The sequence below is a fragment of the Narcine bancroftii genome, chromosome 3, assembly GCF_036971445.1.
Source record: "Narcine bancroftii isolate sNarBan1 chromosome 3, sNarBan1.hap1, whole genome shotgun sequence".
Taxonomy (NCBI): domain Eukaryota; kingdom Metazoa; phylum Chordata; class Chondrichthyes; order Torpediniformes; family Narcinidae; genus Narcine; species Narcine bancroftii.
Genome location: NC_091471.1, coordinates 88394500 through 88421121, shown reverse-complemented (window position 1 = coordinate 88421121; position 26622 = coordinate 88394500). Strand labels below are relative to the sequence as shown.

General features: G+C 37.6%; 2 protein-coding genes across 5 annotated transcripts in view; one reads left to right on the top strand and one right to left on the bottom strand.

Annotated features, from left to right (window-relative positions):
• The window catches only part of rgs7bpa (regulator of G protein signaling 7 binding protein a), a 98830-nt gene extending 86121 nt beyond the window's left edge, over positions 1 to 12709 (bottom strand). Inside the window, exons 1-2 of one of the 4 annotated variants that reach the window (XM_069924500.1) lie at positions 12337 to 12709; positions 8035 to 8093 (exon numbers count right to left, since the gene is read on the bottom strand). Coding sequence is in view for 2 of the 4 variants with exons in the window: in XM_069924496.1 (XP_069780597.1) it covers positions 683 to 832 (150 nt within the window). In the remaining 2 variants the exon portion in view is untranslated. Of the gene's footprint in view, positions 1 to 205; positions 373 to 682; positions 900 to 8034; positions 8094 to 12336 lie in introns of those variants that run through there. The other 3 variants (XM_069924498.1, XM_069924496.1, XM_069924497.1) reach the window with 3 other exon arrangements.
• LOC138756695 (mannosylglucosyl-3-phosphoglycerate phosphatase-like) overlaps positions 8980 to 26622 on the top strand; it is a 53655-nt gene continuing 36012 nt past the window's right edge. Inside the window, exons 1-4 of the mRNA XM_069923082.1 lie at positions 8980 to 9003; positions 12331 to 12755; positions 25612 to 25709; positions 25955 to 26538. Coding sequence (XP_069779183.1) covers positions 8980 to 9003; positions 12331 to 12755; positions 25612 to 25709; positions 25955 to 26538 — 1131 coding nt within the window. The remainder of the gene's footprint in view (positions 9004 to 12330; positions 12756 to 25611; positions 25710 to 25954; positions 26539 to 26622) is intronic.

The window sequence follows — 26622 nt, the reverse complement described above, 5'->3', positions numbered from 1 at the left end:
AAAGGTCAATACGTGCTACCACCAAAACAAGGAAGAAATTTGACGGTTAATGATGGGACCGCTACACCAATCGGTGGCGATAATTCTCGATAGTGTAGGACCTACCCCACCGCCAATAATACTGCGAATAAATTGCTCTTATCACTGCAACGTTAACAATAACATTCTTAATAACAATACTTCAATATAACCCCAGTAGTTGTACCTGTCCGGCTTCCATCTGAGCCGCAAATCAATGGAACCTTTGCCAATAAGTCTGACTAGTTTCTAATGTAAGATGCGTAAATCGGCACAATCTTTGTAAAGGAAAACATGTTCCCTCTTACTGGGAATGAGACACTATCGTTCACCCATTCCAAACAGTTCTGTTTACACGGATACTTAAATCAAAACGCCAAGGTTACGCAGAGAGAAGGAACTCGAGTCCTCCAGCCACTCCACTTAGTATTCAATAAAGCACTTCAGTATGAAACCAACTCACATACATTAGAATAGATAAGGCCGTTCCACAAATAGACGCGTCGGAATAGCACTGACATTCAGTCATCATTCAGGACATTGCTCCACATTAACAAATATGGTTGTGCATTTGCACGTGACCGAACTTGGAAGTGATTTTGATGGGGGAGGGGAGTAGCAATGTGGATTTGAAAAGGTGCTGTTTTTGGTAGTTCCTACTTACCAATCTGCACTCGTCCAGGGCTCGGGATGACTTCGCGGCGCTCTCGGAGCTGCCTCTCCGCTCCGTTTCACTGGGCTGCGTCTTGCCGAGGTGAAGGATGGAGCCGGGAGACTTGGGGCGGATTTTGCGTCCATTCAATGCAGAACTCATCCATACACATCCAAGACGAACTGGTCCTCGCTAGGGGTGAGGTGGGTTGCGATGGATCGCTCTCTCCGGCAAAGAAATATGCGCTCACAATACAAGAAATTAGATGCTTTATCTATTCCCCCACCCCTCTCCCTTCCCCTACATAACCTTGAGCCTGCAAAGCGGGCGCTGGCTTTCGTCTTTCAACATGCTTCAGAGTCACCACAGGATGAGGCGAAATATCCTAACGTTAACACGCTCCATACTGTTTGGGATGGTGATTTCATCAGGAAAACATTCGCATCTCGAAGATTTAGGAGTTTCCATTAAGAATTTGACGGCTGCTGGAATCTTACGCTGTTCAGTTTCCCAGGGTGGGGAAGCCACATCGGCTTCACCTTAGCAATAAAAACAATCGCAGGATCCAGGTGGGTTGAAAGTGGCCACAGTCGTTTTCTCCAATCTTAGGTATTTCCGAATGGCCTTTATGCTTGGTATCTTGGTGGAAATGCGAAGTGCAAGGATCAGCGAAGCTGACGTGGATAGTGACACAATTGATAGGACAGGAATATTAATACCACGCCAAGAGCTGGATCTTTTGCCGTTTCGACAATGAGCCAAGGAAACGTGAAGCGGTGACAGCAGTGTCTCAACACGGCATCTCAACAATGACACGTTCAGCTGTTCAGAGACATGGCACAAAAAAAAACCCAGAGCAATTTCATGGGCGCCAAGCATTTATCGCTATGTGTGAGAGATGACTCCGATTTACTTCGACAACACACCTTAGAAAAATACATCAATCGAGGGTTCAGTGGTACAGGAGCCGGATCATGCCATTAAACCAAATGCAAAAAAAACCCCAATATTACACCTCAGTCTACTGCGGGCAATAGTGTGAAACTGGGTTACATGAGAACCACTGACAGATGCGTACTTCTGAAAGAGCTTAAATACAGGCAAACGCTTCAGAGAACAGGGTGCGAAAAATGTCGGTGTCCATACTACCTACCGTATATGTGCTGCTTCACTCGTTTAAAAATTCTCTTGAGGTGTCAATCAATTAGAACGAGTCCGACAGATACCAGTTTAGTATCTGCACGAAAATATCAAATTTATTCGTGCATCTCAAGGGATGGTTTGTTTCAATTAATCCAATGAAAAATATTGCTCCATTTTACAGCGTGAACCACGAGGGTAAAAAAAATGCTTAGCAACAACCTGAGAATGAATAAACAGTATCGCTATGAAAATCTTTTTTTTCCTCTTCCAGTTCTGATGAGGGGTCTTCAGTCTGAAACGTTAACCATATTTCCACAGAGGTAGCCGGACCTGTTGGTTGTTTCCAACATTTTCCAGCTTTAGGACGATATCTGGGTGGTAGCTAGCCCCCGCGGAGAGCAAGATACATGGCTAAATGTTTATTTTAAAAGTATATTTACAGTTTAGAAAGATTTTCGATTGGTGGAAAGAGAAGGTATTTGATGGGGCAGGGAGACTAGAGTGGGGGCGCGCAGAAAGAAAGTGAATGGGTTCCTTTTGTCTGAAACGAAAGTAAGGTGTTTTGACAAGAACCGTCCATTCTTGGAAATGTTTACTCAATCAATCTCATTATTTCCCCATAATGAACTTCTCGGAGTCTAAGATTTCTGAATTGATGCTCAACAATGGTCATACTTTTTGCATACGACACGCTTGTCCGATGAAACCCTAACATATTAACATTGAAAGCGCAGGCACTGTGATTAAAATCTTGCTGGAAGCCAATATACAGGCCAGCTATCGGAGTAGGAATGAGCAACACATTTGAGGCGGTGAAACGGGAACACAAACTGCTGACAACCTTCAGCAGGCCAAACAACACTGGTGGGACGAGAAACAGCCAATGTTTCGGGTCGAGAAATGGCAGCGAGGTGAGTGTCAATTTCTAATGGGAAAGAAGGGGAGACATTGCAGATCGCTCCGTATAAGAACCTGCTGAAATGTTTAAAGTACCCGTCAGTTATTCACAGGCAATCTCCACTGGTCTAATAACATCAGATGGTGTCCACGTCAGACGGTGTAATTGAATGAGAAACAATAGCCAAATTGAGATGAGATTTAATCAAAGAAAGCAGAATTAGAAGAAATAAAATGTTTAAGTTTTTAAAAAAAATCCACAGTCTGCATTGACGGAAACTGCTTGCGGACCTTTTCGGGACACCGTGGGAACAATTCCTCTGTTTTGACTGAGTTTTGGTGCCACCGTCAACGTCCAAGGTTAATAATATTATCAACAGGCTGAAGAACTACACAGGATTAGATTTATTGGGTAGCGGGGTTTCTCGCTACTGGCCTCCTTCTCGACAGCAGGAGGCCCTTATAACTCAATTACATTCAAATAGGCTTAAGATTTTCAATTTACAGGGTTTTTACGATCGCATTAAAAAAATAGTTTAACTGAATTTGCGGCCAGTTTTATAGCAATGACTGCAAAGAACTCGAGATCCCGTACTGTAGCATATTTTATAACAAGAGCCTAGGAGTCTCTATGAGCTCTCCGATTATTTTCATTCGCTCACATCTTTTTCCCATCTATAACTTTCCCCAACTCGCCTGCCACACAGCTACACCAGGAATAAATTCTAGTCGCTAATTAACCTACTGAAATAACTTTGGGATGAGAAGGGAAACCAGAGCATCCAGAAGAAACCCACGTAGTCTTATGAAGAATGTGCAAACTCTGGGCTTGTCTTTCCACATCAATGGCGTGAGGTAAAGATGTAGAAAGCTTCAAGTAAGAATCACCTGTCCTGAACCAACTATATTGACACAACATCCAAGAAGGCACACCAATGCTACTTCCTCAGGAGCCTGAAGAATTCTGGCATATCCCCGGCATCCCTCAACACGTACCCCGAATGCACTTTCGAGAATATAGTGTCAGGATGCCCTACTACATTGTCTGGGTACTGCTCTCCCAAGACCGTAAGAGACTATAGAGAAATGTGAATTAACTCAAACCATTGCACACTTCCCTTTCCTCATCAACTCCATCTGCGCTTCCTGATGTCTCAAAAAAGCAGCCTATATACTGAAGACTCATCCCACCCTGGCCACTCTCTTCTCCCTCCTCTCAGCAGGAAGAAGATTGAATAGTGTGAAATCAACAGATTCAAGGCCAGTTCTTTCCCACTGTTATCAGACTACTGAACGAACCTTCACACTGTTAACATAATGTCCTTATTTAATATTTTATTCTGTTGTACTTACCTGATTATCTGGATAGACGCTGCAGAGCATGCAAAACAAACCTTTCACTGTACCTCGGTACACGTGATAACAAATGTTAATTTGAAATTGAAACAACATCTGAGATTAGTATAAAAACTAGGTTGCTAGAGCGCTGCAGCAGCAGTTCTAATGACGGCTGCACTCTCTTCAAAGTGTATGGATGGACAGATTAACTGGAGCAATTTATGATCACTTGAAAGCAGTAGATGTCTTAACAAAATATTGCAAAGATGTTTACATTATTCACATACTGGAGCTGCAGAAAATGTTAGAAGTATTCAGCATGTATGAAAACAATTAATACTCCACGCTGTTACAAATGGTCATTGACTGAAACATTAAATTAATTCTTCTCTCTGTGGATGCTGCCCAGTCTGTCATGTATGTCCAACACCTCCTGTTTATTCCCCAGCCACTTTTCCATTCTGTACCATTGATTTCAACTTCCATTTATTGCCAACATCGTCATTCTGGTCAACTCAGCTATTTAAAACTGACATCTTTTCCCTTATTTCTACCCTACTTTTTGTGCTTCCATCTAGTTCTGCAATGTGTGCTTTTTCCTTTCTCTTCATTCATTTAGTTGTACCCCCTCCATAACATTTTTGGCATCTATCAAAATGTCTTGCTTTGCTGTTCTACAATTGGTTGTGATGCATTCTGTTCTTTCTTCTTAGACATGGAATTCATTTTGGCTCTTCTGGATCTTGTTCCTTATGAATTTTGAAAGACGCACAGAACACAGTATCCTATCTGGATACAACACAGGTTGGTAGGAAAACTCCTCTGCTCAAGATTACAAGAAACTGCAGGGAGCTTCTTGTATAGTGTAGGGGGTGATATGGTAGCATAACAGTTAGTGGACCCTATTACAGCACCAGCCACCTGGGCTCAAATCCATTGTTGTCTGTAAGGAGTTTCTATGCTCTCCCCGTACCTACGTGGGTTTCCTCCAGGTGCTCTGGTTTGCTCCCACATTCCAAAGATGTAAGGGTTAATAGGTTTATTAGCCATGTGGGTGTAATTGCATGGTATGGCTTGAGGGTCAAAAGGGTCTGTTACCACACTGCATCTTTCTGAAACATAGTTGGTTATGCAACTCAAGCCATCACATAAACCATCCACCACACCAACAACTCAATTTACACTTTCCATTGCCTTGGAGAAGAGGTCAACATATTAAAGGACTCAATAAAATATAAGAATTTTTGTCTCAAATATATTTACCAAAATAAGGTATGGAAGATCAAAGAGTATTGGCTTAAAAAGTTAAAGAAGCATTGGGTTCTTTACAAAATAATAAGTCTCCAGGAGAAGATGTAATTCCCCCTGAATTTTATAAAGCATTTAAAGATTTATTAATTCCTCCATTTATGGAAGTATTAGAATAGGTGGGAGAGATGAATGATTTACCAGAATAATTTAAGATGACAATAATAAGTGATTCTGAAGAAAGGGAAAGATCCTTTGAAACCATCATCCTATAGACCTATTTCATTGTTAAATGCAGATAATAAAATATATAAAATGCTAGCAAATAGAATAGCAAAATATTGATCAAATTGGATTTGTTACAATCAGAAAATTACCATATAACGTACAAAGTTAATGAGTATAATACATTTAGCACAGTTAAGAGAGGTACCTAACATAGTAGTTACTTTAGATACTGAAAAAGCATTTGATAAACTTGAGTGGGATTTTTAATTTAAAGTTTAAGTAAATTTGGAATACCACCATATTTATAGATTGGGTCAGAGCTCTATATATTAACCCTAAAGTGATACAAGGATAAGACAAAGATATCCATTGTCACCTTCATTTTTTAATTTTAGCAATAGAGCCTTTGGTAGAATTAATTAGACTAGATAATGATATTAAAGATTTAAAGAAGATAGGAAAGAGCCTAAGATTAATTTATTGGCAGATGTTGTCATAATATATTTGACTGAACTGGAAAGGTCATTAAGTAAATTGTATTTAAGATTAAAATAATATGGTGTAATATCTGGCTATACAATAAATTGTGATAAAAGTTAATAATGCCTATAATAAAGGCGGATAATGAGTTGTGTAAAAAAAGCAAGTCAATTTAAGTGGCAGGGAAATACAATTAAATATTTGGGAATTAAAATTGATAACAATTTAAATAATTTATTTAAATTGAATTATACACAATTGTTTAAGAAAATAGAAGAAATGGAAGGAATTATCTATAACATTATTAATAGGAAGGGTTAATTGTATAAAAATGAATATATTCCCTAAACTACAGAATTTATTTCAAACAATACCTATATTTATACCATCAATATTTTTTTCAGGAACTAAATAAGTATGTAAGGAAATTTATTTGAAAAGGGGAAATGGCAAGAGTTGCACTAGTTATAAAAGTTAACATGGAAATTTGAATTAGGAAGTCTACAATTAAGAATTTTAAAAAATTATTATAGAGCAGCACAGTTGAGATATCTCTCAATATTTTTTCAAGAGAGAAAGAAGCCACCATGGATTCATATAGAAATTAATAAAATAGGAGAAGATAAATCAGAAAATTTTATATATAAATGGAATGATGAGCTTTTTAATTTGGAAATAGATATTCCTTTGTTAAAACATCTCTAAAATATGGAGTAAAATACATTTAGAAATGGAAATAAGAAAATTTCAGATACAAGGAATGATATTGAGTCAGAATCAACTTATTCCTTTTACAATAAATATATTTTTTTTTGATATTTGGTTTAACAAAGGAATTAAGACAATAAAAAATTGTTTTCAAGGTTCAACTTTAATGACATTTGAGCAATTGAAAAGTAAGTATGGAATACAAAACAATACAATGTTCTCTTATTATCAGTTAAAGGCATATTTAAGAGAGAATTTAGGTAAAGATTTGATATTACTTGAAACGATTTATTTGGAACAATTAATTACAGATATAAATATTAAAAAATTTATTTCAATTATATATATACAATTTTGCAAAAACATATGTATAAACCAGGAATTCATAAGTCAAAAAAAAGATGGGAGAAAGATTTAAAAATAAATATTCAAGAGGAAAGTTAGTTAGAACTTTGTCAGGATACTATGACTAATACGATTAATATCTGGTATAGAATGGTACAATATAATTTTTTACATCAACTATATCTTACTCCAAAAAAATAAATGGATTAAATTCTAATTTTTCAGATAAATGTTTTAGATGCAATAAAGAAATAGGCACTTTTCTACATTCTACATGGGAATGTTCAAAATTAAAACCCTTTTGGACAGAATTGGATTTATTTTTGGAGTTACAAAAGTTAAGTTTCCTCAATATCCAAATTTTTTTTACTTGGAAATATTTTTGATACAGAATTGAAATTGAAATTGAATAAATATCAAAAAGAATTTGTTAAAATAGCCTTATCAGTAGCTAGAAAATGTGTTGTATTAACTTGGAAATCAGATGTGTACTTGGGAATGGGTAGATGGCATATTGAAATAGGTATTTGTATACCACTTGAAAAGATTACATATTGTACAAATCATATTTACAAATTGTATGAATTAAGTTGTAATTGCCCAACCTGAATCTTCTGACTCCTAAAATTTCGTAAAATAAAAAAAATTAAAATGTGTTAGATTTTATTTGATAGTTTCAGTAAGTTTTTTTATAAGTTTTTATAATCCAGATGTTTTCTTTCTTTCCTTCTTTTTGATTTGGTTGTTGGGAGGAGGGGAAGGATGGGAGTGGGGAAACATTTTAGAACCACTATGTATTAATTTTTTATTATGTTTGATTAAGACATTTATGTAAGTTTTTAAAATGCATATGTGAAATTAAATAAAATTTTCAAAAAACATTAAAGGACTCATCCAACTTCAGTCATTTCATTTCTCCCCTTCTATCAGACAGCAGACAAGTGAGTTTGAAAACAGGTTTAAGGGCAATTTCTTACCTGCTCTTATCACATGGATCTTGCATTGGTAAAATGATGTTGTTCTTGCACTGTTTTAACTGAAACAAAGTCAAGATATATGCAATTCTGGTCACCTATTGCAGAAAGGATGCGGTAGCTTTGGAAAGGGTACTGAATAGATACAACAGAATATTGTTTGGATTAGATAATGAGTGGTTAGAGGTTAGACAAATTTGGCAAACTTGGGGTATTTTTACCTGGTGCATCAGAATCAGAACTTATTGTTATGAAACTCAGTGGTTTTGCAGCAGCGTTATCGTGTAAATGTTCATATTATAACTAGCTTACAACATTACCATAAATAAAAATTATAATAACAATAATAGAGCACGAAAAGTAAGGCAATGACTTTGGTTCGTTGATTATTCAGGAATCTAATGACAGCGGGGAAGAAGCTGTATTTATGACATTATTGGCAAACTTGTAGATAGTATTGGAATTGTGCCTGGCCACACAGTCATGGGTGTATAATGGGTAGAGCAGTAGGCTAAGCATGCAGCCTTGGGGTACGCTTGTGTTGATAATCAATGAGGAGGGGATGTTGTTTCCAATTCATACTGACTGCGGTCTTCTGATGAGAAAGTCAAGGATCGAGTTGCAGAATGAGATACAGAGCCCTAGATTTTGTAGTTTCTTGACCAGCACTGAGGGAATAATGGTATTGAAGGCCAAGCTGTAGTCGATAAAAAGCAGCCATATGTATGAATTGTTGTTTTTCAGGTGATCCAGAGCCGGGTGGAGAGCCATTGATCTGCTGTGAAGTGATTGTGACGATAGGCGAATTGCAGTGGATCTAGATCTTTGCTTAGGTACTTGTTAATTCTGGCCATGACCAGCCTCCCAAAGCATTTCATCACAGTAGAAATTAGTGCTACTGGGCAGTAGTCACTGAGACAGCTCACACTACTCTTCTTGGGTACCGGTATGACTGATGCCCTTTTGAAGCAGGTGAGAACTTCTGACTGCAGCAATGAGAGGTTGAAAATGTCCGTGAACACTCCAGCTAGTTACTTGTCGCAGGTTTTTAGTTCTCTGCCAGATACACTGTCAGGGATTCTAGTAGGCACTGTTTGGTTCTTATTCTCAATGTGGGCATAGATGTTCAGCTCATCTGGTAATGAATCATCACAGCCATCTTTAGTGTTCACCCTTGCTTTGTAGGCTCTAATGGCCTGCACTCCCTGCCATAGCTGGTGCGTATCTATCCCTGTCTCTTGCTTCCTCTGGAATTGCCACTTTGCTTCAGAGATGCCTTCTGCAAATCGTACCTAGACTTCTTGTAAAGATCCCGATCCCTGGCCTTAAAAGCCTTTGTTCTTGCCCTCAGCAGGTTGCAGATTCTTTGATTCATCCAGGACTTCTGGTTGGGGAGCACCCAGTATTGTGCATAGGCACACACTCATCCATGCAGGTCTTGGATGATGTCAGTGACTGACACCTGTTGCATATTCATTCAAGTCTATGAATGAGTTCTTGAATATGTTCCAGTCCACCAATTCAAAACAGTCCTCCAGACGCTCCTCTGCCTCCCTCGACTATACTTTCAGCGTCTTCACCACTGATGCTGTGGTCCTCAGTCTCTGCTTGTACGTCAGGTGTAAAGGTACAACCAAAGTCTGAGGGGAGACCTGACTAAAGCTAATAAAAGTTTGAGGGGCATAGATAAGGTAGACAGTCAGAATTTTTTCCAATGTAAAATGGTCAAATATTTAAGGTGAGCAATTGGGGGGGGGGGGGGGGCGAAATAAAGAGGATGTGCAGCAAAAGGTTTATATAGAGAGCAGTAGGTACCAAGAATACCTGCTGAGGTAGTGGTAGAAGCAGATGCAATAGTGCTTAAGCGACTCCCAGATAGACACATGAATGTGCAGGAAATTGGAAAATATGTATCTTTGCAAGGAGTAGAGAACTAGTTTAATTTGACATCATGTTTTGGTGAAAACGTTGTGGGCTGAAGAACCTGTTCCTGTGCTGTGCTAGTCTATATCTGCTCTGTGCTTTGCTTTGAACTCCAGTGCATAAACATTCATCTCTTCTGTAAATTGTCTCTCTGAGTATTCTCCTCTGTAATTTTGCTTGACATTTTTTCTACCTTCCCCTTTTTCACCTTTGCATGCAACAAGTATTGCAAAATAAGCAATTGTGCAGAATACAGTGTTGCAGAGAATATATTGAGTTAAAACAATATCTTTCATTCTTTTGTTTTCTTTCCTTAAACCCTGCATTTATTTTTCTCACTGCTCTAAGTCTGGTGGTTAATTGAATGGGCCCAATCACAGTGGACTTGCTCATCATCTCTGTATTGCAGAGAAAAAATGTGCTTGAGGCACCAAGGAAAGAAACTTAATTGCCTGATGCATTATTAGCTACACTCATTTAGAACTAGATCACAGGACGTAGTATTCCAAACGATGGGAATGTGTCAGTAAATGCTGGTATGCTGACCTTCTGCAATATTTGAAAATGGATATACATTGCAATGGAGATGATTTTATGTATTTAAAAATAGCCAAAGAAAAATTATTAAACTATGATTTGAGAGAATTGTGACCAACAGACATATTTAAAATTGGTTGAAATTTTAATGGTTTTAACCTCTCATAAACTCTGCTTTTCTTAAGTCTTATTGCATCATGTCCAATGTCTGTGACATCAAACTGAGGTTTTGCATCTTTCTCACATTGGGCAATGTCTTTAGAACTTGAGGTGTGCAAAGCTTTTAAGTAAGCATGTATTACACAATAGGAATCATCTGTATAGAGGGATTTGTGGCAAAAAGAAAAATGAGAAGCAGTAAGACAATTGACAAAACAACATAAATACAATGAAGAGAAAAAACAATAACTTTTTGCTGCATCAAAAGCAGCTTAAGTTCTTTTTTTAAAAATATTTTATTTTTGATTTTCCAAACTTAAACTCAAACAATTATCAATATCAGCAGTGTCAATGTTAACAGTATCAGCATTGACTACCGTGACAGAATATAGATATGCTTTTGGGAGATAAATTGGGGCAGGTGTTAGTGTAGGTCACATACAAACACTTTAAAGCAGATCATATTGAAAATACTGGAGATCTGTCCCATGCTAGACATGTTGGGGCCAACAGTCTTTGCAGAAGCTTTGAGAGTGCCCAAGATTTCACTAATGGATTGGTGTTTACAAAAGGCAACAGATGAAAGAGCTTGTCAGAGTCACATTCTGTCTGGAGTGGAACTTGCTGTTCTAGGAGGATCATGTGGTTTTGCAAGCAGAGTCAAACAAGCTTTCTCTCTGAGAGAGTGAGAGAGAGAGAGATCAGTTCGACAGTCAGCAGTAGCAACTGGAACTGGAACAGGACAAGCTGGCAAGCTTGTGGAAAACCCCATTTGGAAGACAGGTTGTGAGTACTTAGTTCAGCCAGGTAAAAGCCCTTGCGGTTCATGCAAGAGGAGAGGACTGGCTGTCTAATGTTTCACTTGAAATAGGAGAAACAAAAAGGCACTCTGGGGTGACCTGAAAGAAAGGTTTTCATCTGGAGAACCCTGAGCGGGGAAGTTTCATCAGCAAGACACTGAAGAGGCTGATGTAAGTAAATCAGTTGTGGGTGTCCTGGAGCAACAAATCTCTCTCTGAAAACTGATAAGAACCTTCCTGGGTGGTAACCATTTACCTTTCAAGCACCAGAGCCTGAATTTTATCAATGTTAAATTCTGTGCGCAGTATAAGAATTGCCTGCAACCAGTGAATGTGGAGGAATGAGAATTGAGATTGGATTATGAATCAAAGAACTTTTCTGAACTTACACACCCATTACATACACGTGTGCTTAGAATTAGAAAGGGGCTAAGTTAGGTTAGTTAAGTCAATTGTGATAAGTTAAAGTGTGATTCTGTTTGCAATGTTTAAAGATAATTAAAAACAACCATTTGTCTTGGTGAATTTCTATTGCTGCTGGATTTTGGGGTCCTCTGGGCTCATAACACTACAATTTACAATGATCAATTCTATAGAAAGTTTTCTGCAGAGTTCAAGCTCTTTCCACTCCCCTCCCCCCTCAACAGTTAACTAACCACAGTTAGACAGGACATTGAAGATATTCAGAACAAAAGGGCAAGACATCTATCAGGGTTTTATGGGTTTGTCACTGCAAGGCGGCCAGAGTTCAGGCTGAAAAGCAGCTTAAGTTTTTGATCGTAAAACACTATCCCAGCATACTTGTAACATCTTGCTCCTGTGTAATCTTTACTGTGCTAGCTTCCATTTACGCAGAAATGACTATAAACCTGTTTCCTAGCTGTACCTCTTGCTCCTACTTCCACGACTGACAACGTGCCTTCATTTGGGGGTACACGCGCCTTCGTCTTTTGGTGACGTTCATTTCCCAGTCACACCAATGAACGCTCGCGCCCTTCTCAGGGTGCAGCGGCTGTCCCAGCTGGCGCGAAGGTTGCGCGTGACCTCATTTCTCCACGCCGCCGCCCCCTCAGTGCGTCACAAAGTGGCTGCTGCTTGGCACGTGGCGGCAGGGGTTCGCCGTTTCACGAGCGACGGCCGGGCAGTTGCGCACGGCTGTCGTGGCGGAAATTGGAAAATGGCGGGGGTGCGCGATGCGGCGTGTCAAACGGCGGAGGCAGAGCCCCCGCTGTTCACTATCCTCCACTTCAATGATGTTTATGAGATCCAGCCACGTGCAGAGGAACCTGTGGGGGGCGCGTCCAGGTTACGCTCCTTTTTACACGTTGATTTGGGGGGGGGGGGGGGGGCAAGGCGTCTGTTAATAAAGCGCGACGGCTCGTGGCCGTGTGAGTTTCTCGTGGCCGCGAGTGGGTTGGGCGAGAAGTTGAGTTGCACAGTCAACAGAAACTGTTTGCATGTTTTGAGGAGAGGTTGATAATATTGCCAACACGTTCTCTACAACTTCTAAGGATTTTTAAAAAATGTCAAAAGTACCTGATGCAGTTGGAAAAAGAAAATTTAGTTTGAGAGTTGTGATTGGAGGGTTGCAGTGGCATTCTTATTAAAGTGTTAATCTAAAGACATGCTTATTGATCCAGCCATGCATTCAATTCACATTTAAATCATTCATGTCAACAATAATGACCATAAACTAATTTACTTGACGTCAAATACATCTGGTGCACTTGAAAGTTTGGCTCTATGTTTTACTGGTCTCTTAACTTCTGATTTACATTGCAAAATACATTTGAAATGAATATGTGAGGTGGTCAAAAATGGTTGTCTTTAACGAATGCTGCTAAGGATGCAGTCATATCAAAGAAGATTTGAAACTATACATTTGAAAAGGCTTACCAGTGAAGAGTAAACGAATAGATACTTCTATCAATGTGTCAGTACCCATCTATCCTTCTCCTTATAGTTCCACTCCAGAAATACTTCTATCATTACATATCATGGCATTTATCAGTTTTTTTGGGTGTTTCCAACATTTTTCTCCTGTTTGTCCCAAATTCTGACGATAAATCATCCCTTTCTGCTACATGTTGACACACTACAGTCATTTGTTCTAATTCCTTTCCCAAATTTCATTATGTCATGTGCACAACTCAATATCCCAATCTTGTCAGTGTAGGAGTATAATCTGTCCACATTGCTAGCACACAGTAAGGCTATTAACACATTGGACACAGATTTCGGCTACTACTTTCAGTTTTGTAGATACCCTCAAATTTTGACACAAATAGTACTTGTCAGTGTTTCCTTATATTTTTCATATTTTTATTTATAAAGAATTTTAGAAGCAGGACAAATAATCGACGCCTTCAGGCCTTCATATTAATCCAATGCCTCACCCAAGGTTGTGCTTGATTTTCAAATTTCAGATATATTGTCAAGAGTGCATACATGACATTCCATACAACCCTGAGATTCTTTTTCCTGTGGGCAAGACAGAATTACCACTTATTGGTAGTGCAAAAAATTTGTACACAACGTACACATGTAGCCTAATAAAAATGTAAACAAACTGTGCAATACCGCAGATTAAAAAAAAGTCCATTAAAGTGCAAAGCAATAGCCCTTAATGAGTCCCTGATTGAGTTTAATGTTGAAGAGTATGATGGTGGAGGGGTAGCAGCTGTTCCGGAACCTGGTGCTGTAAGTCTTGTGGCAGCAATACCTCTTTCCTGATGGCAGCAGCGAGATTGATAATTTCTGTTGCTCTCTGACGGCAGCATTCCCTGTAGATGTTCTCAGTGGTGGGGAGGGTTTTGCCTGTTATGTCCTGGGCTTTCTCCACTACCTTTAGCAAAACCTTTCGCCCAGTGGTATTGGTGTCTCTAAACCAGATCTTGATGCAGCTCTGTCCTAATATTTCCTAAATTTCTCTGAAAAAAATTACTGAAAGTTCTAATCAATTGCACGAGTGAAGCTTGGTTTCAAAAGGATGTTTCATCTGGAAGAAACATCTTTTAGCATTTGCGTATCAAGTTTGTGTATGTCAAAAAATTACACAATTGAAATTTACTTTTTAGCTTTAAAATTAGTTAAAATTGTTGTGGCTGATTATGTTGTGTTTGTATTATATATGGATATGTTTTGGGGAGATAAATTGGGGCAGGCTTTTTAGTGTAGGTCACATACAAAACTTTAAAACAGATTTTATTTAAAATTCTGGAGCTCTGGTAATGCTAGACATGTCGGCTCCAGAGCCTTTGCAAAAGCTTTGGAGAGTGCCCAAGAACATCACTAATGGATTGTTTTTTACAAAAAAGGCAACTGATGAAAGAAATTGTCAGAGTCGTATACTGTCTGGAGTGGAACTTGCTGTTCTGGGAGGGTCATGTAATTTTGCAAGCAGAGAGAGTCAAACAGGCTTTCTCTCTGCAGTTCTGCAGTTTTACAGTCAGCAACAACAGCTGGGACTGGAACAGGACAAGTTAGAAAGCTTGTGGAAAACCCTATTTGGAAGACAGGACGTGAGTGCTATTTCAGCCTGGTCAAAGACCTTGTGGTTCATACAAGAGGAGAGGACTGGCTGCCTAATGTTTCACTTGAAATAAGAGAAACAAAAAGGGACTCTGGGGTGACCTGAAAGAAAGAGGTTATCATCTGGAGAACCCTGAGAGAGTAGGTTCCATCAGCAAGACACTGAAATGGCTGATGGAAGTAAATCAGTATGAGTGTCCAGCGAACAACAAATCTCTCTCTGAATACCGACAAGAACCTTCCTGAGCAGTAACCATTTACCTTTCAAGCACCAAAGCCTGGTGAACTTTATCAATGTTAAATTCTGTGCACAATATAAGAATTGCCTGCAACCAGTGAACTTGGAGGAATGAGAAGTGAGATTGGACTGTGAATCAAAGAACTTTTCTGAACACACACACACATTACATACATGTGCGCTTAGAATTAGAAGGGGGGATTAAGTTAGGTTAGTTAAGTCAATAGTGATAAGTTAAAGTGTGATTCTATTTGCATGTTTAAAGATAATTAAAAGCAACTTTTGTTTAAGTAACCATTTGTCTTGGTGAATATCTATTGCTGCTGGGGTTTGGCGTCCTCTGGGCTCGAAACAATGTAAACACCAGCAAACATTTAAAACAATTAAATGTATCTCAGTTAATCAATAAAAAGATTTAATGACTTTACCTTTTAAATCTGCTATGCAAATACATAATACAAACCATAGAATGTTACAGCACAGAAACAGTCCCTTCAGCCCCTCTAGTCTGTGCCAAACTATTATTCTGCCTAGTCCTACTGACCTGCACCCAGTCCATGTTCTCCATACCCCTCCCATCCATGTACCTGTCAAAATTCTTCTCAAGAGTTAAAATTGAGCCCACGTTCACCACTTCAGCTGGTAGATCATTCCACACTCCCACTACTCTCTGTGTGAAGATATTCCCCTAATGTTCCCCCTTAACCTTTCCCCTTTCCACCTTAAGCTATGTTCTCTGGATTGTGACTCACCTACTCTCAATGGAAAAAACCTACCTACATCACCTCTCATTCTTCTATGCTCCAGGGAATATATTCCTAACCTGTTTAACCTTTCCTTGTAACTCAGTTTCTGAAGTCTGGGCAACACCCTAGTAAATCTTCTCTGCATTCTTTCTATCTTATTGATACCTTTCCTCTCTTTAGGTGACCAAAAATGTACATAATACTCCAAATTTGGTCTCACCAATGTCTTATACACCTTTACAATAACATTGCAACTCCTCTACTCAGTAATTTGATTTAGGAAGGTCAATATGCCAAAGCTCTCTTTACAAACCTATTCACCTGTGATGCCCATTTCAGGGAAGTATGTACAGTACAACTCCCAACTATCCAAAATTGGATTATCTGAAATCCTCTTTTTTTGGACTCAGAAGTAATGTCTGTTTGGCTCCAAAAATTTTGGATAAATGAGGATACCTTAAACAATCAGAAATCCCAGTTATCCAAAATATTTTCCAAGCTGAACTCACCTCACAGGTTGAAAATAAAATTCACTTAACATGAAATGAGAACGACAATTGTCCTTGTTTCAGGTAACTCCCTCCCCTCTCTCTTTCCATTTCTTCTTTACCCACTCCTGTTGACTTTCCTCTCCACTCTCCCTCTCAAATTGAATGTCACTGTCCTAGCGACATCAAGGAGAGTGGCCTCCCAGGCAGGTGCAGGACCTGGGCTCCTGGATAGGAGCTGGCCTCGGTGGGGAGTTGTCGGTGATTGGCAGCAGCAGTTGGCAGGGGGAGTGTGCACAGGAAAATACTGGGAATGTATTGGGCTTCAACATCGAGAACCAGGATGCAAATCCAGAACAGTCCCCATTGGAGGAAGCCCATGGGGATACAGGAGCCTGCCAACTTACTAGTGAGTGTTCCACCAGCCCAGGAAGGTGGGAGCAGTGGAGACATGTCAGAGATCGGTGGCGGTGGTTGGGGACCGGCGTCAGCCAGCAATTTTTTAGTGCTTAAAAAGCCTTTCTTTGTTGTTTGTTGTTTAAATGTTGATACAAGTGATTTGCTATTGTTACTGGGTTGTTTTTAAAAATGACAAGTTGTCCGAAAAATTCAGTCATCCAAAATAGGCCCAGTCCCAACCATTTTGGATAAAAGAAGTTGTATCTTTATTCCCAAATCCATCTGTTCTACCACACTCTTCAATGCCTTATATATCCAAACTTTGTATACTGTAGAAACCTATGGTATATTGAATTGTCTCCTTACATTTAAAAATATACAAATTAATTTGTTATGGACATCAATTACTCTTTATTCATTCATAGGACATGAACATCTCTGGTAGGGCAACATTCATTGCCTATATCCAATGCATTTGAGAAAGAGGTAGTGATCTTCCTTCTGAAACAAATTCTTTTGGAAAAGTTATTCCCATAGTAATTATATTTTGTAAGTTCCAGGGCTTTGATCCAGTGACAGTTGAATAATATATTTTGATGTAGGTGATGATTTGAAAAGGAGCTTTAAGGAAATGGCTTTTGACTTGGTCCCGTGTTTTTCTGTGTAATGGAAGACATGGATTTGCAGAGCATCTTGTAGGTGGTTCAGAATACACCCAACATATGCCATTGTTGTAGAAAGTGGTGGAGAAAGGTGGAGCCTGTTAGTGATATCAAGTGGAGTTGACATCTGAATGGTGTCAAGTTACTTGAGAGCTTTTGGAAATGCACTCATCAAGGCAAAGGGAGAGTATTCTATAAATTACTTTGGGGGAATCTGAATGTAATTTCAGTATAAGAAACTCAGCCTCTTAGCTACTCTTATAGTTACAGTATTTATGCTTCTGGTCCAATCATGTCACTGGTCATCAATGATACTAGAGGATTTTTTGTTGAATATTTTATTTTTGATTTTGTTCATAAATATACATAATAACATCTTCAATATTACAATATAGTTAACTTGTTCATACCAACAACAACAAAAACAATCCTTCCCCCTCCCTTTCCATACATACAGATCTGCACACCATCAGAGCTTACAGATCTTTTAAATATATAGAATACAATTGGGGAAATCACTTTCAGGTATAAGCATTTATATTCCTTTCTGTTACTGTATTTGGGCCCCTCTGTGGTCTAGGTATGGCTGACAGATCTTTACAAAAGTGTCATGCTTATTCTTTTATGTGATTATTTTTCCATAGGTATACTGCTATTCATTTCCGCGGACCACCGCTATAAGTAGAGGAGAGTCGGACTTCAAAGTGATCACAATGTTATGGACCCAGCAGACCCCAAAACCTAGCAGCAATAGAAATTCACCAAGACAAATGGTTACTTAACCAAAAGTTGCTTTTAATGATCTTTAAACATGAAAACAGGATCAAACTTTAACTTATTACTATTAACATAACTTAACCTAATTTGACCCCCTCCTAATTCTAAGTGCACATATATGTAATGTGTGTATAAGTTCAGAAAAGTTATTTAATTCATAATCCAACCTAATTTCTCATTTCTCCAAGTTCACCGATATCAGGCAATTTTTATACTGTGCACAGAATTTAACATTTATGAATCTTCGCCAGGCTTTGGTGCTTGAAAGGTAAATGGTTACCACTCAGGATGGTTCTTGTTGGTTTTCGAAGAGAGATTTGTTGCTCCTTGGACACAAACTGATTCCTTCCCATCAGCCATGTCAGTTTCTTACCAAAGAAACTTGCTCCATCAGGGCTTTACAGATGATAACTTCTTTCTTTCAGGTCACCACAAAGTTCCTTTTCTTTTTCCCCTAATTCAAGTGAAACATTATGTAACCAGCCATCTCTAAAATTTCTGCTTTTGACTTGTGTGATAAGATATAATTGGTGTAAACAACTATACTGAACCAATCCAGAGCTTGCATTTATAATTTATGTCATGCTGTCCTTACACCAATCTGACCAGCTTCTTTCTGAAAACACCACATCCAATTCAAACTCCCATCTTTCCCTTGACCTCTGTAATCCTGGTTTTGCACATTTGTTCTGGAGAGCATTTTTGTTACATATTTGGGTGTATTCCCCATCCAGACCATTAATTCCATTTCACTAATTTCAGGTGGGGGTCAACTTTGGTCTCCATCTTTCTCTTAATGATCTAAGCTGGAGAAAACAAAAGTAAGTCCCATTGGCCACTCTGTATTTGTGCTTTAGTTGTTTGAAGGACCAAAGAGTCTCTTCCATATAGCAATCTTTAATATATTTTATGCCTTTGTCATACCACAAATTTTATATTCTATTGACTATGTTCCTAGGCAATAACACATTTTTACACAATGGTGCTTTTATTGATATCTCTACGTTTTTCGTATATATTCATTAATTTATTGCCATGTTCTGATCATATGTATTAGTATAGGATGATCTATCTTTTTTACTTGAGACTTGACACTCTATTTATAGATAAAATACTTTGCTTCCCCCTCCCTCGTTAAGGCAATTCCCATCTGAATCCAAGGTTGTCTTCCACAAAGGCGGCTGTGAGAAATCTAACCTGTGCAGTTGGGTAGTATTTTTTAAAATATGGAAGTCTAAGTCCTTCCAGCCTATAGTCCCATGTTAGTTTTTCCAGTGTGAATCTTGGTACCTTATTATTCCATAGGAACTGTATAATATGATTGCTTAATAATTTAAAGAAATTGGGGCAGGCCACGCAATGCAGTAGGGAACGCAGCACACACTTATGACTCCTGGGGATTTTATTTAAAAAAGTACTTATTAAGTTTACACTACTAAAGTTACTTTAAAGTTAATCTAGAGTGTCTAAACAAGAACAAAATGCCTACATTAATTGGGAAAGTTAATTGTATTAAGATGAATGTTTTTCCATGAATTCAATATTTATTTTAAACTCTACCTATACTTCTACCTCAAAAATCTTTTCAAGATTTAAATAAGCAAGTTAGGAAGTTTCTTTCATAAGGCAAAATGATAAGAAAATTATTAGAAAAATTAACATGATGAAGTGGAAATATGAACATGGAAGACTACAACTTCCTAATTTTAAGAATTATTATTGAGCAGCACAACCAAGGTTTTTAGTTTCCATGTTTGCTAAAATTAAACCATCATGGGTGGATATTGAATTAAATAAGATAGGAAAAGTTAGACCAGACAAGTTTATTTATAAATGGGAACCTAAATCTAGTGTAATAGATTAGGAAGTTCCAATATTAAAACATATGTTGAATATTTTGAATGAAGTTAAATTAGAAACCGGTGGAAATATTATTTTACTAAAAATACCATTAATTAATCCTTTATTGATTTTTTTCAAAAGATAATCCTTTTTTAATATATGGCATTATTCAGGAATTTCTAAATTGGGGGATTGTTATGATAGTAATAGATTAATTTCTTTTGAACAATTAATTATTAAATATGATATACTTGTAATACATTATTTTGATATTATTTTCAATTGAGAACATTTCAGAGAGAAATTAGGATCAGAAATGATTTTAAAAGATCTTTCAAATTTGGAACAAAATATAGTTGATGGAATGACTAAAAAGTTGATTTCAATTGTGTATATATATAAGAACAGACACCTAAAGTAGGTTTGTTTAATTCAAAAGAAAGATGGAAATGAGATTTAGACAAGATTGGCAAAATTTGTGTAAAGAAGTTATGACAAATGCTATTAATGTAAGATATAGATTAGTTCATTATAATTTTCTGCACCAATTATATATTATTCCTCAGAAATTGAGTAGATGGAGATTGAATTTATTGGATCAATGTCTTAGATGTGGAACAGAAATTGGAACATTTTTCATTCTACCTGGTCTTGCTTAAAGGCCAACTCTGGGTTTCTATTAGTTATTTTTTGCAATGGATACGGCAGTGAATTTTCCTTTGAACCCTGAATTACATTTGTTAGGAAATTTTGGAAGTGCCACTCCTAAATTGTTGCTGTCAGATTCTCAATTAAAATTTGTTAATTTAGTTTTTCTAATAGTAAGGAAATGTTGTGCTGTAACATAGAAATCTGATGTTTCATTAACCTTCGATAGATGGTATGCTGAGATTCAAAGTTATATTCCATTAGGAAAAATTATTTATAATTTAAGGGATAAATATTCCTTATTTTTGCAAATTTGGAGTCCATATGCTAGAATAATGAAATTAAAATTATAAAATGTTTCTTTATTTTTCCTGATCAGTTTTCCCAAGCTGTTAACTTATGTCATATATTCTCTCTTTATATTCTTTTTATAGGATATAATTTGTCCCCTCAAATATGCTTTGAATGTGTCCCATATATAAAAAAAATTATTATTAGTAGATGGCTGGTTTGTTTTGCAAAATATTTCTATCTGTTTATTTATAAACTTAAAGATGTCTGTTCTTTTAAGTAGTGTAGGATTGAGAAGCCATCTGTATTTTCTTGCTTTTCCATTATTGTGATAGTTAATGTTAGTGGTGAGTGGTCTGATAGAAACCTCGCTAGGCATTCTGTTTTTATCACTCTACTTTTTAACTGGGCAAACATTAAAAATAGATCATTCTTTGTGTGTGAATCGTGCACCCTTGAGTAGAAGGAATAGTCTCACTCTGTGGGATTTACTAGCCTCCATATATCGATAAGGTTTAAATCTTTCATATACAAAATTTTGGTTTGTGCCGCTTTTGCCCTCGTTACTGTTATTGCGGATTTATGTAGTATTTATCAAGCAAAAATTATACTCTCCTCCAACCTATGTATTTTGTCTTCTTGCTGCTATTTTTAAGAAGATATCCTTCATCAAGGCTTCATTGTCCTAATTTTGGGCATAAATATTCATAAAATGTCCTTGGTTCTCCATAAATCTTACAATATGCCATTACATATGTTCTGGCTTGATCAATCGATGTATTTTCTATTAATACTGTTGTATTTTTATTAATTAGAATCACTATCCCTCTTGCTTTTCAACCAAAGAAAATAATAGTATTTGTCCTAGCATCCTCTTTTTAATTTATCATGTAAGATGCATTTCATGCAGAAAAATTACATACGCTTTTAATTTTTTTTAGGTATGCCAAGACCCTTTTTTCTCTTCACTCATCTGTTTAACCCATTGATATTAAAACTAATAAACTATAGTGTTTTATTCATACCATTTTCAAACAAATATTGTATAACAATAATATCTAAATTTTTAATAATACTGTAACATTTCCCTTTTAAGAAACAGTTCCCTTTTAGGAAACAAACATATTTCCCATTTAAGAAACACACACACATCCCTAGCTCTGACAGTGACATAAACAATAGAGCCTGGAAACCTGAGAAAAATGCCTGCAGAATCTTCTAAAGAAGAACCCTTCCCTTCAGCACCATCTTTTAAAACTGCTCCTCCTCCAATGCCATTTTCCCCCTTAAATCGGGGTCTCCACCCTGCCACTTCCTTCACCACCTTTCTTTCTTTCCAGAGCTCTCCATGTATATTACAAGATTTTTCTTTTAACAGCAAAAACAAGATGGCTCAGTACTACAAAAGAGAAAAAAAGATACATCCTTCAGTTAGTATCCAAAATAGTCTTTCGATCTTCTTTCCTAGGAGCTCAAATCTCTTCTCAACTTTCGTAAAAACTCTTCTGCTTCTTTATTCTTGAAAATTTGCCAATTTCCTTTGGGGACATCAACCCTCAATGTCACTGGGTAAATCACTGAATATTTTAAGTTTTTTGATTGCAGTTGTCTCTTTACCTCATCAACTTATTTTCTTTGTTTTTGCAAGGCAGGGCTAAAGTCCTGAAAAAACATTACTTTTTCATTGTCCACCAGTAATAGGCCATTGTTATTTTTAAAATATTTGTATGCGGCTCCCAAAATCGCATCTCACTCCCGGTAACTTAAAATCTTACCAGGACTGGTCATGTTGTTGATCGCCATTTCTTCTGGGTCCAAAGGTCCAGTGTGCTTTTTCAATTTGCAACTTGCATTTAACTTATTTTGTTGCAGTATTTGTGGAATCCAAGTTTCAAAGAAGCTCACTGGATCTTTCCCCTCAATTCCTTCTCTCAGTCCAATGATTCTTACATTGTTGAGTCTGCTGAAATTTTCCATATGACAGATCTTGTCCATCAATCCTTATCTGTCTGTGTCCCATGTTTTTGCTTTTTCTTCAAGAGCCTTTAGTCTCTCTTTTGTTTAATCCAGCTCAGCCTCCACTTGAGTTATTTGTTCCATTAAATTTTCCTCAATCAATAATTTCCAATATGTCTTATTGCTGATTCCATGCTCGTAAAACAAGTGCAAAAGTTTCCATCTTATTCAGGATGTTGGCTATATCTTGGGCTGACCCCCCTCCCCTAGTTTTGCTGGGCTCAGCCAGTCCCAAGGCCCCTCTAGTGCTGCTCCTCATCGGGCTTTAACTATTGCTCCTTCAGTTTTTGTTTTTGGTTGCCTTTGTCATTTAGAACTAGTTTTATCCATTTTTAACAACGATATTCTGATTATTGAGCTTTTAAGCTGTCTTTTTAATACTTTTTATGGAGAGCTCTTTCAAAACATGGATCCTCTGCATGGCCATGCCCCCTGACAATTTGGCAACAGGAATGTCGTGGAAAGGTGATTAAGTTCTTGTAGAAAGCCCACATTAGCTAGAAATTCAGAGAAGAATCACAAATAATACTTAAAACATTGACAACACTCAGTAGATCAGATAACATCAGGTGAATGAAGTAAAAGCACAGAAATTCTAGAGGAATTCAGCAGGTCTCATAGCGTCAGTAAGAAATATACAGGTACAGTACCCCATATCCAAAACACTTAAGACCAGACGTTGTTCGGTTTTTGGGTTTTTTTGGTTTTGGAACAAAACTAAAAATCCCAAAACAGCATAGCATCATCCGCAGAATACACTGGTTGAACAACAACAAACAACAACATGAACATTCGCATGAAATAAAGTTTAATACGTACAAAAAAAATTTGATCTCTGCTGCCGGTCCCCGACACCTCCCAACTGCCACTGCTGGTCCCTGACTACGGTCCCCACTCCTGCCTGGGAGCCCAAGGTCCCCGCTCCTCCCTGGGAATCTGAGATCCCTGATACTGCCAGGAGCCTGAGATGACTTCTTTGATGTGGACGGCTGCTGCTCCCTGACATCTCCAAAACTCTGTAGCTGGTCCCTGACTATGGTCCCTGCTTCTGCGTGGGAGCCCGAGGTGACTCCTTCGATGCGAACGGTACAACACTTGATGTTGAGAATGGAGTCGCTGTCGCTGACTTCAACTGCAGCCGATGCTGAAAACTTGGACCCAGCTTCGTTTGGCATCTTCCCAGCCAGAAGCACAGTTTTCACTTTTTTAACTTTTTGTAATCAAACTGGCACCAACAGAGTATCAGAGATCAACACGGGCAAGTCAGGTGCTGATTTTTTTCCACATGTGACATCACATCAGTGCTAAAAAAAATTGGTTTTTGGATCTTTTCTGTTTTTGGATCTATGGATACAGGATACTCGACTTCTATTACTGATGTTTCGGGCCTGAGCCCTTTTTAAGGTTTGGGAAGAAGCAGACCGCGCCTGAATAAAAGAAACAGCAGAGGAATGAAACATTCAAGTTGAAGATCCTTTGATAGAACTGAGAACAAGAGGAAACATTAAATTTATAGGAGGGAGAAGGGAATGGATTGGATAGAGAATCTCCATGATATGGTGAGACTAACGTTGCAATGAATAAGCTATAAATAGGGTGATCCTGTTGATTACTTAATGAGACCAATTTGAGAGATAGAGAACATAAGCAAAGGGACATCAAAGCCATTAATGAAGGCATTTAGAGAGTGAAAAAGTTTCTCAAGAAAATGTTTTTGGTTGAGACTGAAGAGCACATATGAATAAAAATGGTCCCTTTCGAATACTGAAAGGTGGGGCGGGGGGGTAAGGTGATGGGTTCTTGGCACTGGTGGTGGAAATTGAAATGACTTAATTGAATGCAAAGTCTGGTGATGTAGATCAGAGAACCAAGGGGAATTTATACTTGCTCTGTTTAGCAGCTTAGGGTGTGAGAGCAGAAGTTCAGGAAGTAGGTGATGTGTAGTGGTGATATGAAGTAGTCAAATGCTTGCAATGGTAGAGTGGAATCCATTGTTCAAGAAGAAGAAATAATTTACAGGGGCACTTTAGTGTGGAAGGCCTCGTTATTAGAATGGGTATGACAGAGAGGGAGTATCACGATAACTGATTAGAATAGGCTTCTAATGCACATTTGTCACTAGCTTTTCCCCTGAAATGGAGGGGGAAATATCCAGGGAGGAAAAAAAGATCATCCCTGGCCTTATCAGATATATTCTCCCATCAATACAAATAATGGCAGCCACAAAGGTTGGATCTCCTCTCTGTAACTTAAAACCCACTTTTTTTTTCTCTTCCGTAGATCTAACAAAGCATTTTGGACTTAAAATGTTAACTCTTTTTCTCTTTTCATGGAGATCTACTGAGTGACTACAGCTTTTTTCAGTTTTTATTTCACAGTATCAACATTTACTTTTTCTTTATTTTCATGTAATATGTGTTTGGCTTTCTTGCACCTTATTTATTTCACCAATTCATCATATTTTTTCAGGTTTGCTGCAGCATTAAAACAATTTAAATCACCAAATTCCCTGATCCTTTTTAGTGGTGACTGCTTAAACCCTTCCCTCCTAAGTACAAGTACAAAAGGACGACACATGATACCAATTCTTAATGCTTTTGGAGTACAGTGTGCAGTGTTTGGTGAGTAATTTGATTTTTGTATTTTATTCCTGTATTTTTTTCTGATTGAAATCATCTTCAGCAAAATAGATAAATCCAATCCATGACTTTTTATTTGCTTCAGTTATATTTTCCTACAGAGTTATTACCATTTCAGATTTCATATTTTTTTCTATTTTTGTTGCTATAACATTTTTTGACATCAGAGTATTGCTGCAACCAAAAATTGAATGATACATTTTGTTTAAAAGATATTTTGTTCTCAGGAAATCATGAATTTGACTTTGGAGTTGACTTACTGGAAGAAATAATATCGGAAATGAATTTTCCTTGGTTACTCAGCAATGTGTATGACATATTTACTTCGGAACCACTAGGACATGGTATAGAAAGCAGGATATTGCAATGGAATGGCATAAAAATTGGTTTGATGGGATTGGTGGAAGAAGAATGGATTGATACTTTACCAACTATTGATAAGACAAATGTGAAATTTATTGATTATGTCATTGTTGCAAACAAACTTTCTCAAGATCTTCGAACCAAAGGTGCAGAACTGTTGATTGCCTTGACACACATGAAATGGAGTAATGATATCAGACTTGCAAGAAATGCAGATGGTTTGGATCTGATTTTGGGAGGCCATGATCATGACTATGGCACCAAAATGATTAATGGAACTCTAATCATTAAAAGTGGATCAGATTTTAGAAGTCTTACCAAAATTGACATTACAAAAACTCTTGAAAATAATTACAAGTATACAACACAGAGGATAGATATTACAAACGATTTGGAGGAAGACACTTTTGTGAGCAACATTGTCGAAGAATTAACTTTTAATTTGGAGGTATGTTGGCTACTGTTTAATGATTTTAACAATGTATTTTCTTTCTATCAGTTTATAGTTTGGTGGATCTTGCTTTTTTCTTTG